General features: G+C 44.1%; 1 protein-coding gene across 6 annotated transcripts in view; it reads right to left on the bottom strand.

The window, feature by feature from the left end:
* The window catches only part of FBLN2 (fibulin 2), a 121276-nt gene that overhangs the window by 13481 nt on the left and 94739 nt on the right, over positions 1-13056 (bottom strand). For all 6 annotated transcript variants that reach the window (XM_054216447.1, XM_054216445.1, XM_054216446.1 and 3 more), the window contains exons 7-9: positions 12352-12468; positions 11802-11903; positions 1925-2059 (exon numbers count right to left, since the gene is read on the bottom strand). In XM_054216447.1, coding sequence (XP_054072422.1) covers positions 1925-2059; positions 11802-11903; positions 12352-12468 — 354 coding nt within the window. The remainder of the gene's footprint in view (positions 1-1924; positions 2060-11801; positions 11904-12351; positions 12469-13056) is intronic.

Here is a 13056-nt window from a genome sequence, read left to right as displayed (position 1 = left end):
AGCATCTCTTGTAGACCACAAATACTGAAACACCCGCAGTTTTCAAATCCTAAAGACCTCAATTAAAACTAGGAAAAAGGATGCATAAAACGAGTAACACTATTGCAAAATCAAAATGGTCTCATTCCTTATATACCTCTGGAATTCTAAGTGGAAACCTACCTCCACTGAATTCAATACTAAAAAGGCACCTCACTTGAACAGGGCTTCACTTTGTACCCAGGCACATGTGTATACATGTATGTACCTAAGTACCAAGAAAAAACACTTATCGAACTCTGAAAAGTATTCTGAAAAAAATTTGAATGAAAGGTAGCAATATTAGTAACAAGTTTTGCTTTTTTCTCTTACTCTGCAGCCAAAGCTCAACACAGCCTTCTCATTTTTTTATTATGTATATGAAATTATTTTGCGGGTTATGCTCACCAAGTTAACGCTTGCTTTCTAGGCACATTGAAAATGCTTCCAGCAACTTTCAAACTTATAAATTTACACCCAGCTGATCTGTGTGGAGTGACTGCGTGGATCAGCTGGTACAGTGGCATTGCTTCCATTTGGCTTCCAGCTGAAGAAACCCCACCCAGGAACAGACTTCAGCTACAAAATACGTTCAAAATTCAGTTCCTGTAAATATTTTCAAAGGCTACTTTAACATACACTGGTTCTTGAGAACAACTGCTCTGATGAATATCTTTACTAGAAGATAAAGACAAATGAAGGATAACTCCACAACTGAAGAGTCCCCACTCCTCCAGGCAGACAAGGGGAGAACTGCTGGCACTTCTCTTTCTGTCCTGGCTCCTCAGTTACATTTTAAGGTCACAAGGGAATATCACAAGGCTCCCGGAAGGTACTATATTGATAAGTCTTCCTACCGTATTTATTGACTGACAAATAAAAACCGTGGAATTCGGTGTTTCATAAACCTCTGCAAATTCAATAGTTATCTGTAGGCAATTTTACACAGAGTAGTTCTGGAATTCTAGTCTTTCTTAGAAGTCATTGATTTAAAGGCTACTTTGAAACGATTTGTAAATTTTATAATCTGTTATAATCTAACTTTAAGACGAGAAAGCAATTTAGATTAGCAATAAATTTTAGAAATGCCATAGAATCAGACAACAGAACAAGACATTCACAAACAGCCTCCTCAAGTAAACCAAGGTTCGCTCACGACAGCTGTATATAAAGCAAGATTTCCGATCATTTCTATTTTACAACCTTATGTTATATGTCAAGAGCTAAGTTCTTTCCTTAGGCATCTCTCTACTGCAGCTGTCAGTAAACTCTTTGTGTAAAAAATTTAGGAGTAAATAACGTTGACTTTTGCCCTGGGAGGCAGGACACATGTGTCTCTTGCCTACTCCTGTCCTGCAGAGCAACTTCCGCCATGCTACAGCTCCCGAGGTTACCGTCTCCATTAGCCCTCTACACAGACCAAGAGGAGGGAGATGGAGAGTAACTTCTTAACCCCATGACCATTCAAAATGTAAATAAAGGCAGACAGACTTCCTAAATACAGGAAAGACCGGACTGAGTCAGCCCCATGATCCATTCAGGCTGTGAGTCAGTGTTCAACAGCAAACAGCATCCGCCCCTTCAGGGAAAGGCAGAGCTAGCCAGAGAGGAATGTAACAGGAATTCCTCCAGCAGCAAGACCTCTCTCCAACCCTTTAAAAACAGGGTAAACCCTAATACATATGGTTTCGTGCATTTTATAAATTAGTTATAGTTGCCACTGGAATCTATTTCAAATAAATGAATGTACAGAAGGGGCTTACGAAGCCAAACATTTCCATGATGATCAGCCTTTTTTAGTTACAACCCTGATAGCACGGACCAGCAACAATAAAATGCTTTGCAACCCCTTTCCTTTCTTTTTTCGGTAACAGCAATCGCATCAGCTGAAAAACACTTGTCTTACCAACACATTCTCCATCCTTAAGTTCATAACCCGGCTGACAGCTCAATTCCTGGAGACATTTGAATGATCCCATCGTGTTGACGCAGTGCTCTCTCCGCTGGCAGGTGTGCGCATCCGTTACGCATTCATTAATGTCTACAAGAAATAGTTAAAACAATTCAGTGCCTCGTATTTACCAAGAGATCTACCTCTTCCTGCTCTTCTGGAAGGAGTCAAAAGCTCAAGTGAAACCATTTCTTACAAAAGACAGTCAATATACACTTTGCTACAGTGTTCTGATGAAAGATGTTTTATTCCAGGATCTTTTGTTAACAGAGAAACTCAAGAAACACAAATCACAGGGCGATTTCCTTCTCCCCTCTTCCCAATGTGCAGTGGATGGTGCAGGCGTTGAGGACGTGGGATGAACAGAACTGGTTAAATGCAGGGTGGGCAGAGGATTGATAATCAGCTTCTGGTTTACTGGAGAGAAACCTCCTGGACAACTGAATGAGAAAGTGATTAATGCCTACTGCTCACTGCCACGTTTCCACAGCTCAGGCTATGTATCAGTCCCGCTGCTTCGCGCCAGATAGACAGGAGCAGCCAGTGTGGAACTGCTGCGAGATACATACTGAATGGTTCAGGTTGGAAGGGACCTTAAAGACCATCTAGTTCCAACCCCCCTGCCCTGGGCAGGGACACCTCCCACCAGACCAGATTGCTCAAAGCCTCATCCAGCCTGGCCTTGAACACCTCCAGGGATGGGGCATCGACAACTTCCCTGGGCAACCTCTTCCGGTGCCTCACCACCCTTACCGTAAAGAATTTCTTCCTGATATCCAATCTAAATCTCCCCTCTTTCAGTTTGAGGCCGTTGCCCCGTGTCCTATCACTTCACTCCCTGATCCAGAGTCACTCAATCCCACTGTCCATGTCACCAACAAAGATGTTAAACGGCACCGGTCCCAGTACTGACCCCTGAGGAACGCCACTCATCACTGGTTTCCATGTGGACGTTGAGCCATTGACTGCCACCCTTTGAGTGCAGCCATCTGGCCAGTTCCTTATCCACCCAGCGGTCTATCCATCAAATCCATGCTTTTCCAATTTAGACACCAGGATGTCATGCAGGACAGTGTCAAACGCTTTGCATAAGTCCAGGCAGATGACGTCAGTTGCTCTCCCCTTATCTACCAATGCTGTGGCAACATCATAGAAGGCCATCAAATCTGTCAGGCACGATTTGCCTTTGGTGAAGCCGTGTTGGTTGTCACCAATCACCTCCTTATTTTCCATGTGCCTTAGCAGAGATTCCAAGAGGATCTGCTCCGTGATCTTGCCAAGCACAAAGGTGAGACTGACCGGTCTGTAGTTCCCCGGGTCTTCCTTTTTTCCCTTTAAAAACGGGGGTTATGTTTCCCCCTTTCCAGTCAGCGGGAGCTTCACCAGACTGACACGACTTCTCAAATATAATGGAAAGCGGCTTGGCAACTTCATCTGCCAACTCCTTCAGGACGTGTGGATGGATTTCATCCAGTCCCATGGACTTATGCACCTTCAGGTTCCTCAGATGGTCACAAACCCGATCTTCTCCCACAGTGGGTGCTTCTTCATTCTCATAGACCCTGCCTTTGCATCCTGCAACTTGGGTGGTGTGGTTGGAGCCCTTGCCGGTGAAGAGCGAGGCAAAAAAGTCATTCAGCACCTCAGCCTTCTCCATATCCTGGGTGACCAGGTCTCCCGTCTCCTTCCTGAGAGGGCCCACATCTTCCCTAGTTTTACCTTTACCCCTGATGTACTTATAGAAGTTTTTCTTGTTATCCTTGATGCCCCAAGCCAGATTTAATTCTCTCTGGGCTTTAGCTTGCCTAATCTGGTTCCTGGTCACTCGGACAGTTTCTCTGTATTCCACCCAGTCACCCCCTCCTTGCTTCCACCCTCTGTAGGCCTCCTTTTTGCTTTTGAGCTTGTCCAGGAGCTTTGCGTTAATCCACGCAGGCCTCCTGGCATTTTTGCCTGACTTCCTCATTCTTGGCATGCACCGCTCCTGAGCTTGGAGGAGGTGATCCTTGAATGCTAACCAGCTCTCTTGGGTCCCTCTTCCCTCCAGTACTCTTTCCCATGTTACCCTGCCAAGCAGGTCCCTCAAGAGGCCAAAGTCTGCTCTCTTGAAGTCCAGGGTAGTGAGCTTGCTGCGTGCTCTCCTCGCTGCCCGAAGGATCTTGAATTCTACCATTTCATGATCACTGCAGCTGAGGCTACCCTTGAGCTTGACACTCGCCACCAGCCCCTCCTTGTGGGTAAGGACAAGGTCCAGCATAGTTCCTCTCCTTGTTGGCTCCTCTACCATTTGAAGAAGAAAGTTGTCATTGACACATTCCAAGAACTTCCTGGATGTCTTGTGCCCTGCTGTGTTTTCCTTCCAACAGATATCGGGGTGGTTGAAGTCCCCCATGACGACCAGGGTCTGTGAACACGATGCCGCTCCTATCTGTCTATGGAGGGCCTCATCTGCTCTGTCATCCTGATCAGGTGGCCTGTAGCAGAACCCTAGCGTAATGTCCCCTGCCTCTGCGTTCCCTTTAATCTTGACCCATAAACTGGAGTGTTTTATCTGTGACTCCCCGGTTCCTATCTCCTCAGGAGCCCCTGGCTCATCCCCATAAGACTTAGAGTGTGCTGCAGCGTTCCCAGCACACTTCGGAGCAACAGGTTGAGGGCCTTCACTAGTGACCTGCCCCTCAGAGCATCGTCCCTTGGCTTGTCACGAGCAAGCCGGGTAGCATCCCCCTCCCGCAACAAGCCTAGTCTAAAGCCTGGTCAACGAGCCCCGCTAGCTCATGAGCAAACACCCTCTTCCACCTTTCAGAAAGATGAGCCCCGTCCGATGCCAACAAGCCTGGTGCCGTGTAGGCCATCCCATTGTCGAAAAACCCAAAACTGTGGCAGTGACACCAGCCATGGAGCCACGTGTTGATAGATTGCACAGGTCTGTTTCTTACAGTGTCCCTGTCTGGAACTGCGAGAACAGAAGAAAAAATTTCCCAAGGAATGAGTCATTAGAACTGGATACACAAGAAGACATGGAGAGAGGAGTCCTGAAGGCTCAATCAAGTCTGTAAATTTGTAGTTAAATCTTGAAAGAGATCTGATTTCAGCACGTGTAGTAGAAAAGTTCTTTTAAAAAAATCACTTAAATACCAGATCGCAGAATGTAGGACACAATTTGGAAAGGAATACGCCACACCTCTAAAATTGTATGTTTTGATAGGCTTGGACGAAATAATCTCAAATTCAGGTTTTGCTTATTTTAATAATGAAAGCTAGGAATACTATGATGAGCAAATACTTACAAGCAACAAAAAGGGGTAGAGATGGGAAGAGAAACTTTCTTGCCATTCTCCACAAAATCTTAGATGTTCACAGTTCTATATAAAGCTAAGAAGTATTTCTAGAGCTAACAAAAGCCAAATGCGACCATAACCATTACCAATCATCCAGCTCCTCTCCACATGAAGCTGTTTTCATACTACACAATAAAGCAAGTATTGTTTAAGTCAGATTTTCATTTTGGCTGTAGAACTTCATTCCCAGATAAGTCCAACATCAGATATATTACTTCCCCTTGTGGAGCATGAAAACAGGAAAAGCCATTTTAAAAGCCTTTTGTCTTAGAAAATGCGCCAGCTTGTTTTCTACCAAACAGACAAAGACAAGCACCAAGAAATTTCAGTTCCTGCTGAAATCAGCTAACTGGTGATGTGCACTGAGTTTTGCGAGACCAGTATGTTACCTCGGGGCCATTTCACTTTTCATTTACTTGTGTTTTCTTTTTGTTTGCCATTGCCGTTCTTCACATGGCTGTGTACTTGCGTTCCAAAGCCAGCTGATTAATCCGCAGCAAGGTCACTACCATCAGCTAGATCTTTCTGCCCGTCCCACTCGATGTTTGTGTACTTCCACTGAGTGCCAGGTACTTGCCTACCCCAAAGTTTTTACAGGGTTATGTCCCCTAATGCTCGTACAGTTTCCCAGGTTCTACACATTAGAATGACGAGTAAGCTGCGCCATTCTCAGAAGTGGTCTTGGGTGGGGGGGAAACACACCCAAAATCAATAAACCCAAACCCTCACACGCTGAGAGAAGAATACGAGCTGCTGTAGTAGACCTCTCCCACCTAACTAGACTTAGTTCTTAAATAAATTTGAGGTTTGGTTTGGTTTTTTTTTAATTTTAGAGAAAAATAGCTATGGACAGCCACTTAACAGCATTTAAACCAGCCCAAGACTTTCTAGTGGCTATAGAACAGATCTGAGATTATCCTTTCTTGCAAACCTTCTCATATCAACAAATTGCCAACGCTACACTGGATCATGTGAACCTAAGTCAGTTCAGCACGATGTCAAAAGAGACACTAGGAGGAAAGCATCGTTGTCTGAAATACTACCCAAATAACGTAGGAAGTATTCCACCTACTTGGCAGGTGAAACAGGTAAAAAGAAGGCTAAGATTTCACAGAGAGGAAAAAAAAAAGAATCTAATATAGTTTCATGTTTTGTCTATAATTTCTGATTCAACTTTCAAATTTCTGAGTACTTGAGAAAGTAAGTAGAATTAGCCAGAACACATTTGAGAAAATTATAATTACGGAAACTGGAAGACCACACACAGAATTTTTCCTTTCAATTAAACTTTTGTGCACAAGTGACAAAATGACGAACTATAAAGCCTAATGATTGTGACCTGAGCTGAGACACAAGGCTTAAATTATGAACCATGCAGATGGAAGGCTCTGTTAGGGCATGAATCTCCATCTCTGACATCAGGCCAGTTGCCAGCGCACCAAAGTTCCCTTTTCGTTATTATTTAACAGACATGCCATTTTTTGTTCACTTTTCCAAACAAAACCCTAAATGGTCACACCACAGAGTGAGATCTCGGATGACTTGCAGCATCGTTCTCATGAGTTCCCATCGGTCCACATCGTTGCTCCCACTCTCAATGCCTATCACAAAGTTGCGTCCCTTAGCATAAGTGTGAGGGTGGGAAAAGGCGTCTTTGGGAACAGGGCCCCAGTCTGTGCTGGGGCAGCACACGAGCGCCTGCAGTAGCTCTGTGCAGCCCAGGCGGTACCTGGTATCATTCTGCTCTACCGTTACGGCACGAGGTAGAGGGCAGCGCGGACTGAATGCATTTTTATAAAACAGGACAATATCTCTCTCTCCTTTGTCCTCACTGTTGATTATCCATAAAATTAAGAGGGCCCATGACCCGTCTCTCTTCAGTACTGGAAACCAACTCAAAAAAGGATGCTTGACAGAGCACTAGGAAAAATACGAGTAAGGTTTCCAGTTTGAAACAAAGTTAATTCCCAGCATTGGACCAGCTGTAGTCTTCATCCAACACAATTGAGACTGTGAGGTAGGGCAAGATTATAGTTATAAAAAAAACAGAAATAAGAGGAAATATACTTCAGTAATGTATTAAAAACAAGCCACATAGTTAATTTTGGTGAAATCTACTAGGTCCACGTGTGCGGCAACAACATTCCTCACTTTATGTCAGTTAAAACCACAATGAAATGTAATCATGTAACATCTCTTTTTTTTTCCCTGGAATTGTTGTTGAAAACTGCAACATATATACGATCCCTGAGCATATCAATTGCGTCTAAGAAGCTGATGTTTTTGCAAAGGAGTATCAGCGTTTACCTACTGCTGTTTTTTTCAACGCATACTTCGACTGCAAAAATATTTTTTGGTGTGTTTTATAAAAATGTGAAATGCTGATTTTTTTGGCCCTGCATCTGTAGTTTCTCACGATTTTTTTCCCCTCTTCAAATTGCTTCAGTTCGATTCCCTTTTCCGGAATACATCTGTTTTATTGAGACCTGTTGTTACTTTCCAACCACCCATCCTGCGCTCGCGCACTGTCCCGATGGTTCAGCAATAAAACGACCGCTTACTGCTCGCTCTGGCGGGAGGGAAAATTTAGATGGGGGTTGCAAAGAAAGTAGCAAAGTACTCTCCCGTCAGCGTGTGTGTGGGTGGTGGTAATGACTTTGCCTGAAAGTCACCGGGAAAAGCAATCCACGTTAACAAGATCCAACCCGGCTCTTATCTCTGGAGAACACGGAGCTTTCAAGCCTAAAGACATTTTAATGTCTATTCACAAAGTTACACAAAGCTGGTGTGTGCAAGGTATTTAAACAGCTGGTGACTCCTCATTGTGCACGGCTGGCTTTCAGGAATTCTGGATATCTGCTCTTGAATGCACCTGGAATTATAATCTTCCACAGTTTGACTAAAGGGAATTCAACAGATAAAAGGTTATCAGCTGTTTTGTCCCTGTGCAAAGATTGTTCCTCCCGGCCCTAAAATCTGCAAAGAGTAACACCATTAAAACAACAATAATGTGCAAACAAATTGCTAAAGCTTTCCTCACGGTGTTTGAGATAGCTCACGATGGAGCACAAAAGCAGTTAAGCTGGAAAAGGATACCTTGGGCGCATCTGGCTGCAATGAGGAATTCAACAAAACAGAAACCACAGTACGCTTGTGGCTTTCCCCTTTGACTGGAAAAGTAGGAAAAATGTTAAATACAGCAAAAGTTCTCCTGGCACCACACACAGAGCAGAGCTGCAGACGAGTAGGGAGAACTCAAGGTACAGCTATCCAAAAAGAAAGAGAAACGTCAAAGTTTTCTGGATTATTTACAAGGATACCTGTAAATACCTGACTTGCGTTAGAGAAATACAGAGGTTTGTTATTTGGTGAGGGAGCAGAGGATCTTTTGGCTCTACAAATGAGAGTTGTATCTTTCATTTTACTAGTGATGCCTGAGGTTTATCTTCTATCCGTCACAATAAAACTCTTATAATGTCATGAGGTAGAGGACAGGAGGGGAAGAAAGTGAATACAAGGAAGCATTTGGCACCTTCTATAGCACCTTCTGCCAAAGTTGCTGACAAACACGCGCTAATTTAGTTTCAAAACACTCCTGGGAGACGTAGAAAAGGACAGATATAACCCTACTGCATAGTCCAGCAAAAACATCAGGGGATTAAATGGCAAGATTTTCAGGAGCAGAAAGGGAGGTGAGGCAGTTGCCTCAGCTGCTCACTTGCCGTTACATTCAGAGGTGAGGTACATGCAGCAGGCTCCGGGAAAGCCATGAAACACCCCGTGCAGGCTGTGGCCAACTACAAACACCATCTTCTGCCTCACAACCTGGTATTTTCTCTAAAGGCGTCCTTCCTTCCAGTGGCATTCTCTCAGCCATTTAATTTAAACTTAATAATTCCATTAGTTTGCCCTGCTTACCAGTATCCCTAATTTCAAAACAAATAATAATAAAAAAAAAATCCAATTTTGACAATTTAAGGAATCGCATTTCTGCTCTAAATTATGACACTGTATAAACTTTCCTGCTCATGCCACAGGATGCTCATTAATGAGATGAGATCACTGAGCTTTAAAAGACCAAAATCAAACCTGTGATGGTCGGAAAAACAATGTTATAAATGTAGGGAGAAGGACAGTAGTGGAAGAAGGCGAATGTATTCACACGTGACGTTATCGTCCCAGGCACTGCTGCTTTCACTAATGACTAGCGGTCTCCAGGGGGTCCATTTTTCCAGGTGTTACCACGCTACACGGCTGCAGCTCGGGTGCCTCCTAGACCAGCCTCTAGAAAAGTACCCCAAATCGAAACTATTTCAGAAGCTCCGGCCTTGGCTTTTTGAAGCAAATTAAACCCTCATAAATAGACTTGTAAAAATAGATTTGTTTCTTATATGAACTTAAATAGCAGGGATGATACAGCAGAATTATGATGCATCGTTGACTTTTGTACAAATAAATTTGTGCCAGAATCAACAAAGGACTAATCTGAATTTTTAAATTCCATCACTTTGGAATGGATCTCTTCCACCGCCTGGACGCCTGCAGATTTCTTGAGCTGTATTTATGAAGTTTTGCTGTTTCACGATGTCTGGGGGTTTGGCAGTATTGACACTGCCCAGAGAGATCGACTGCTATGTTTTCTTACTCCAGTTTAATAGTCATCAGCACTGCTGTGGTCATCATACCTACGAACTTTTATGACTTTTGTGCAAAGTTATATGTATCCTGAGAATGTATTGCTCGGGAAAAAGCCAAATAGCATACAACTTATGATGTTAAGTGGCTGAGCAAATGGTGCACATGTGTTTTTACTAACTCATATTGAAATGTCATACGCAAAGATGGCCAGAGAGCCTTTTAGCACAAACGGTTTAAATGCATTGCAGAGCATGAAGAATTATGATGCTGTGGTGAACGGCTTATACCTATCATCTTACCAACACATTTTCTATGCCTGTTGAGTATAAAGCCCTCTGCACAGATCACTCTGTGGTTGACACAGTAGAATGATCCCAATGTGTTCACACATAATTGTCCTCTGGAACAAGCGTGAGCACCTGTGAGGCACTCATCCAAATCTGTATCAACATGTTGCAACCAAAAGGGAAAACCAGAATTCTATTAGAACAATTTCTGAAATGAAACAACGCTTCTTTCACGCTGGAGATCTCTAAACGAAGTGCCTTGGAGCTACCCCATCAGCACCATTCTATAATATATACAGTGTTACACTGAAAATAGGGCTGGAATAAACCCTCGGAGATCATCTAGTCCTTGCTCACACCCCTACACTTTTGTCATTCCAGAAAGAGCCGTTCTTAAAAACAGGCGGTCACGCAGAGTGACGCACACTCTTTGCAGGAAACCTGTTCCAGAGCGCCACCACCTTCGCCATCAAATACTTACTTTAATATAGATTATAAATGTCCCTTGCTGCAATTTAAACTCAGTACTTCTACTGACGTTTCTGAATTTTTTCACCTCCTGTAGGAAAATGATTGCCTTGAAATGCCCCTTTTTATTCTGACCTTAATTAATCAAATTAGCTTCCACCACACTTGAGTAAGCAATGCACAGTGAATATTTTATCTGGTGATGTTAAATTCCCATTTTCTTCACAGACTATCTGGAATTTCATAAAAAATGATTCGTTATTCAATAAGATCTGAGATTAAGAGGGATGTGGATCACTTGTGAGCAATTCTGAGCATCTGAACCTTCAACTTGCATTTCACTGCTGGCTGTTACTGCTCCCGTATGTACAGATTTATAATTAAAGTATGTCACAGGGCACTGGTTCTGACCCCCAAATCTTTCCTGGGCAAATATATCCTTTGTCACTACCCAAACACGGCCATTTAAAATTTATATAATGTGAAAGATCCCGCTGCAGTTTGGAATTCCCTGCTCCTCATTGTGCAGGCCTGAGCTTCAGTGTCAAGTGAAACCCATGGAGCTGGACAAGCTCACAATGGCACGTTCTTCGCAGCTGTAAAGCTTCACTGAATTCAGGTTTGCAAGGCAAGCAGAAATAAACCCCAACCAAACAGGTGACAGGGCAGAGCAGCAGCTCCGAGGGGGCTCCTCAGGACAGCAAATACGCCCGCAGCCTGCGAGCTGCTCCCGTTCTCAGGAAGAAAAGCTGCACGTCCACAGCTGAGCAGACAGACCCTGGGGAGGAATGGTAGTCAGAAGAGAAACCCAGAGGGCTGAAAAAAAAGCCTGGAATGTGAGAGGAAAAGAGCACAAATCCAGGCTTGCCTTCACCTGAAGTCCCCAGAGAACAGGTGCACTGGACAGACGTGCTGCAGGAGGTGTCTGTGAAGCAGATCTGGTATTCCTTCTGGCAGATGGTCTCTGTGCTGCCCCTTGCAATTCACAACGCTGAAAATAAGGAACCCTTAGAGAAACACCTAGGGGTATGAGATCAACGACGTCTATAAAAAGTGTCCATAGAAACCATGTCTCTGTGGTGAACCCGAACCGCTTACCTTCACAAGAAACCCCATCAGCCATGATAGTGTATCCAGACAAACACGAGCACACAACGTTTCCTTCCACAATACTGCAGATGTGCTTGCAGGGACCGTTATCTATACAAAGCAAAATCGCAAAATACATTAGCATTCACAACACGGATCAGCTGAAGTTACAAACCTCCAAGTCAGCCAAATATAATCCCGGTTTAGGCAATGGGGGAGTGCAGTTTGTAAACAATCTGCCCAAGACAGCCCCAATCACTACTTAGAGCCCGGCTATTACACAGAACCACACCTGTGCCGCTCCGACCTGGATTGTTCCCATTGCGCCGCACAGCTGCACTGCTTACCTTAAACTAAATAGCAGGTGTGTAACAACCCCGAAACCAGAGTATAGCCTCAAATTACTTCCTCAGGTTTCCCCTGACAATTCCTCAGCCTTAGGCCAGAGGTAACAAATCAAGGATGTGCGCTGAAATCAGACTGGGGGAGGGACGTGTGGAATTTTATTCAGGCTCTCTAAACGCTCCTCACTCATCTGCAGTTTATACCTCCAACATACCTTTACACTTATCCTGCTCTTCTTGTAAGGACATGATGAGAAGAGGTTGGGAAGGAGAGGCTGCTGGAGGGACGGTGGCTTCTGCTTCCAGCCTCGTCACCTGTCCCCTGTCAGGATCTGCAAGGCAAGGGAGGCAGCGGTGGATCAGAGACAGCACCATCTCCACCAGGCACCCCATGGCAAGGGTCCCGGTCCCATTCATCCCACTCCATCACGGTTCAAGGAGGAAACATTTTGGTGAACTGTCTATGCACAGAGGTGAATAATCAGTTTTGGAAGCCGCCGTGTGTTTGTTATGAACAACTGTCCGAGAGCACACACGCAGCGTGCTGCATGCGCAGGGAGATGCTCACAAACCTCACGGACACGGATCAGGGCTTGGCTGAAAATAACTTCTGTGGAGTAAAATACTGCAACACCTAATGAACCAAACAGAAAGTCTTCATTTTCTTTTATAAAACGCCGCGATATTGTAAAGACAGTGGCTGTCTTTCATTTGGTGTGTGATGAAAAAAAAAAAGCAGAACCCAAACCAAGTCTTTACGCTTATTCTGTACATCCTGTTCCAACACAGATGAAAAACAGGCAGTCACCTTTACAAGCACAGGATACTCTGGAATGATTTTTACACAGCCAAGGGGAAAACGTGACAGCTGCTATCCGTCATTAAGATTTTCACCAAACAGTAATGTTAAAGGTATCAGA

Source organism: Rissa tridactyla, chromosome 10, assembly GCF_028500815.1.
Source record: "Rissa tridactyla isolate bRisTri1 chromosome 10, bRisTri1.patW.cur.20221130, whole genome shotgun sequence".
NCBI lineage: Eukaryota > Metazoa > Chordata > Aves > Charadriiformes > Laridae > Rissa > Rissa tridactyla.
Note: the sequence above shows the minus strand (reverse complement) of the source record. Positions and strands in the feature narration are given on the sequence as shown.